General features: G+C 36.2%; 1 protein-coding gene across 3 annotated transcripts in view; it reads right to left on the bottom strand.

The window, feature by feature from the left end:
- The window catches only part of slc37a2 (solute carrier family 37 member 2), a gene marked incomplete at its 3' end in the record, with an annotated part of 25,548 nt that extends 24,528 nt beyond the window's left edge, over nucleotides 1-1,020 (bottom strand). For 2 of the 3 annotated variants that reach the window (XM_080041548.1, XM_080041550.1), the window contains exon 1: nucleotides 490-1,020. In XM_080041548.1, the coding sequence (XP_079897674.1) occupies nucleotides 490-548 (59 nt within the window). In that variant the 5' untranslated portion in view covers nucleotides 549-1,020. The remainder of the gene's footprint in view (nucleotides 1-489) is intronic. The other variant, XM_080041549.1, reaches the window with a different exon arrangement.
- Nucleotides 1,021-2,500: the final 1,480 nt, after the last annotated feature.

A 2,500-nucleotide genomic window follows, 5' to 3' on the forward strand; every position in this document is an offset into this window, starting at 1 on the left:
CAGTAATTCATATTTTTCCTCAGATAGCTACAGGATCCCCGGGCTTTTAGTTTATGAAATATCACACAGAACAGTTCCAAGAATTATTGGAATTCACTAAAATAGAGTCTCCCTCCCTTTGTCTCGCCGAATTCCTTGAATACTTGAGAGACTGTTTCGATTTTGTAAAGGTCAAAACTGCGTCAATAAACTAGATAACTTTGGATAAAATTGCCAGTATTTTTAAAATGAACGGGTTTATTCTTATAATAGAGTAAAAATGGTGAGAAACGAAGCTAAAAAAAACCCAGTAGCATTTATGAGTTGATAACGACGTTGTAGCAGGAGGTATAAAATTAGGTGATTATATAAAGAAAGAGTTCCTCATTCAGTCTGTGCGTTAATCTACAAGTCAATCATTTACAAACTGCGCTGATAAGTTAACAACAAAAGCTTTGAACGTGGAAAACATACAACACAATAGAAATAGACTATAGATTGGAAACTTACCAAGCATCTCGAGAAAAGGCGGTGATCAGTCGTATCCCGGGCGCTAGAGAAGATTTCATTTTCTTTTTCAGGTTAAAAAAATACTTATTTAGTAAAATAAAAGGGAAAAAAACGATGTTATAGCGTAATCCTAGACATTTTCCTGATGTATTTGAAGGCACCGTGTGTAGTTAAATACCCCCGGAATGGAAGAAGAAGCAAAAAAAATCGCTTACTTGAGTATTTTTTCTGTGTGTGTGTGTGTGTGGTAGGCTGTGGAAGGCACAACAACAATAGCACCGATGGTTAAAAAACGAGAGGCTATCTACTGGAGAAAAACAGCCGGTAGCGAGTAGCTCTTTGCGGGTAGACAGAGTTCGAAAACTGCCCCATTCTCGGTTTTATATGGAGGTCGCCTCGCCACACACACAGCCCAGGTCAATAAAATAATTATTTATATAAGTGATAAAAAGGAGTTATCATAGAGGTCTAAATTTGTTGTTTTTCTTCCATCAGATTTTCCAGACCGGAGAACTCCATGCGGACACGTGATCCCTCCCTCCAATGTGACGTAACGATACCGGAAACAGCTGGTAGGAAACTAACACGAGCCGGTGTGAGGCCAAAAATTGTAGTTGTAAATTGGAGGCTAAATACTACATTATAAAGAAAGAAAATAAATACATTTCAAAGGATAGTTTACTTTAAATTTAAATTTCACATTCACAAAGCCTAGTTATCCAGATATCACCCATTATTTTTAAAATGTTTTAGAATTTAATTCGGGAATTATTTTGTCTAAATAGTAATTATAAAGAAATGTGCACATTGTTAGTATGCCCTATCCTACACGTGCGTTCTGTACGGAAGTGAAAATAAAGAAAAAAAATACCTACTTCAAACATGCATATTATTTGAGAGCAAAACGTTCAACACTGCAAGTAAAAAATTAGTTTTTTTGCAAGTAAAAAAATATTTGTAATAGAATTATTGTTAATGTAAATAGAATTGTTGTTTCAAAAGTTTTGTTTGTGAACCCAATTATCATCTGTGCTTTACGTTGTTTCATAGTAATACAGTAGTTAGTACATACAGTCAATAACAGTTAAGATGTGGCCTTCCCTTTACTGTGATAGGTTTGGATTTGATACTATGGGAGAATTCTAATGAGCAAAAACACTCAAAATACATCCAAAATATCTTCACCGCTGGAAATATGAAGGTGTATTGAACTCTGAGATCCTATGTAGTATAAATGTCTAAACATTTTAGAAATCGGTTCATCCTAGCCTGAGAAAAGGCAGAAAGAGTGTTTTATGGTCTCACTGTCTAACCCTACATTTTACCATGTCTGACGTCACATCACACATGGGAAAATGTAGGGTTAGGATTAACAGGACAGCTGGGCCAAGGGAAGACTGAGGGAAGAAAAACCTCATTCATTATATTATAATAGCGATTTTATAATGATAGAACGCCGGTTCCGTATGGGTGAAGTATTCCTTTAATGTCACCAGTTTGACACAAAAAGAAGATGCAGCAGTTTATTACCGTATGACGAATGAAATACAATGACTGAGAATGAACCTGTAACATTTTGACACAAGCGAGTGTCCGTGAGCGAGACACTTTGCCCCCCAAAAAAATGTTCCAGTGCATGTGTGTGTTACAAATGTAGGAGGGGTGAGCTAAATGTAATTTCGATGCGTTTGACTCACCTTGCATGAGTGTGTAATTGACCAAATAAAGACTTAACTAAACTTAACTTAAAGGTGCAGTGTGTAATATGACATCATCAAGAAAGTTCTACAAAGTTCTAGAATGCAACGCTCCCTGGGTAACCCCAACCCTTTAGAATAATAACAGAAGCTAGAGTGGCCTTCAAGGACAAGAACAATTCTAAATTTTAAACGATGCACTTGATGACATTCCAACTATGACACTTTCAAGATGGCGGCACTAGGCCTTGGTCCAAAATATGCAGAAATATGGACATATATGAGACCATTTCTAAGGGAAAAAATAATAATTA

Source organism: Ammodytes marinus, assembly GCF_949987685.1.
Source record: "Ammodytes marinus genome assembly, chromosome: 14".
Classification (NCBI taxonomy): Eukaryota; Metazoa; Chordata; class Actinopteri; order Uranoscopiformes; family Ammodytidae; genus Ammodytes; species Ammodytes marinus.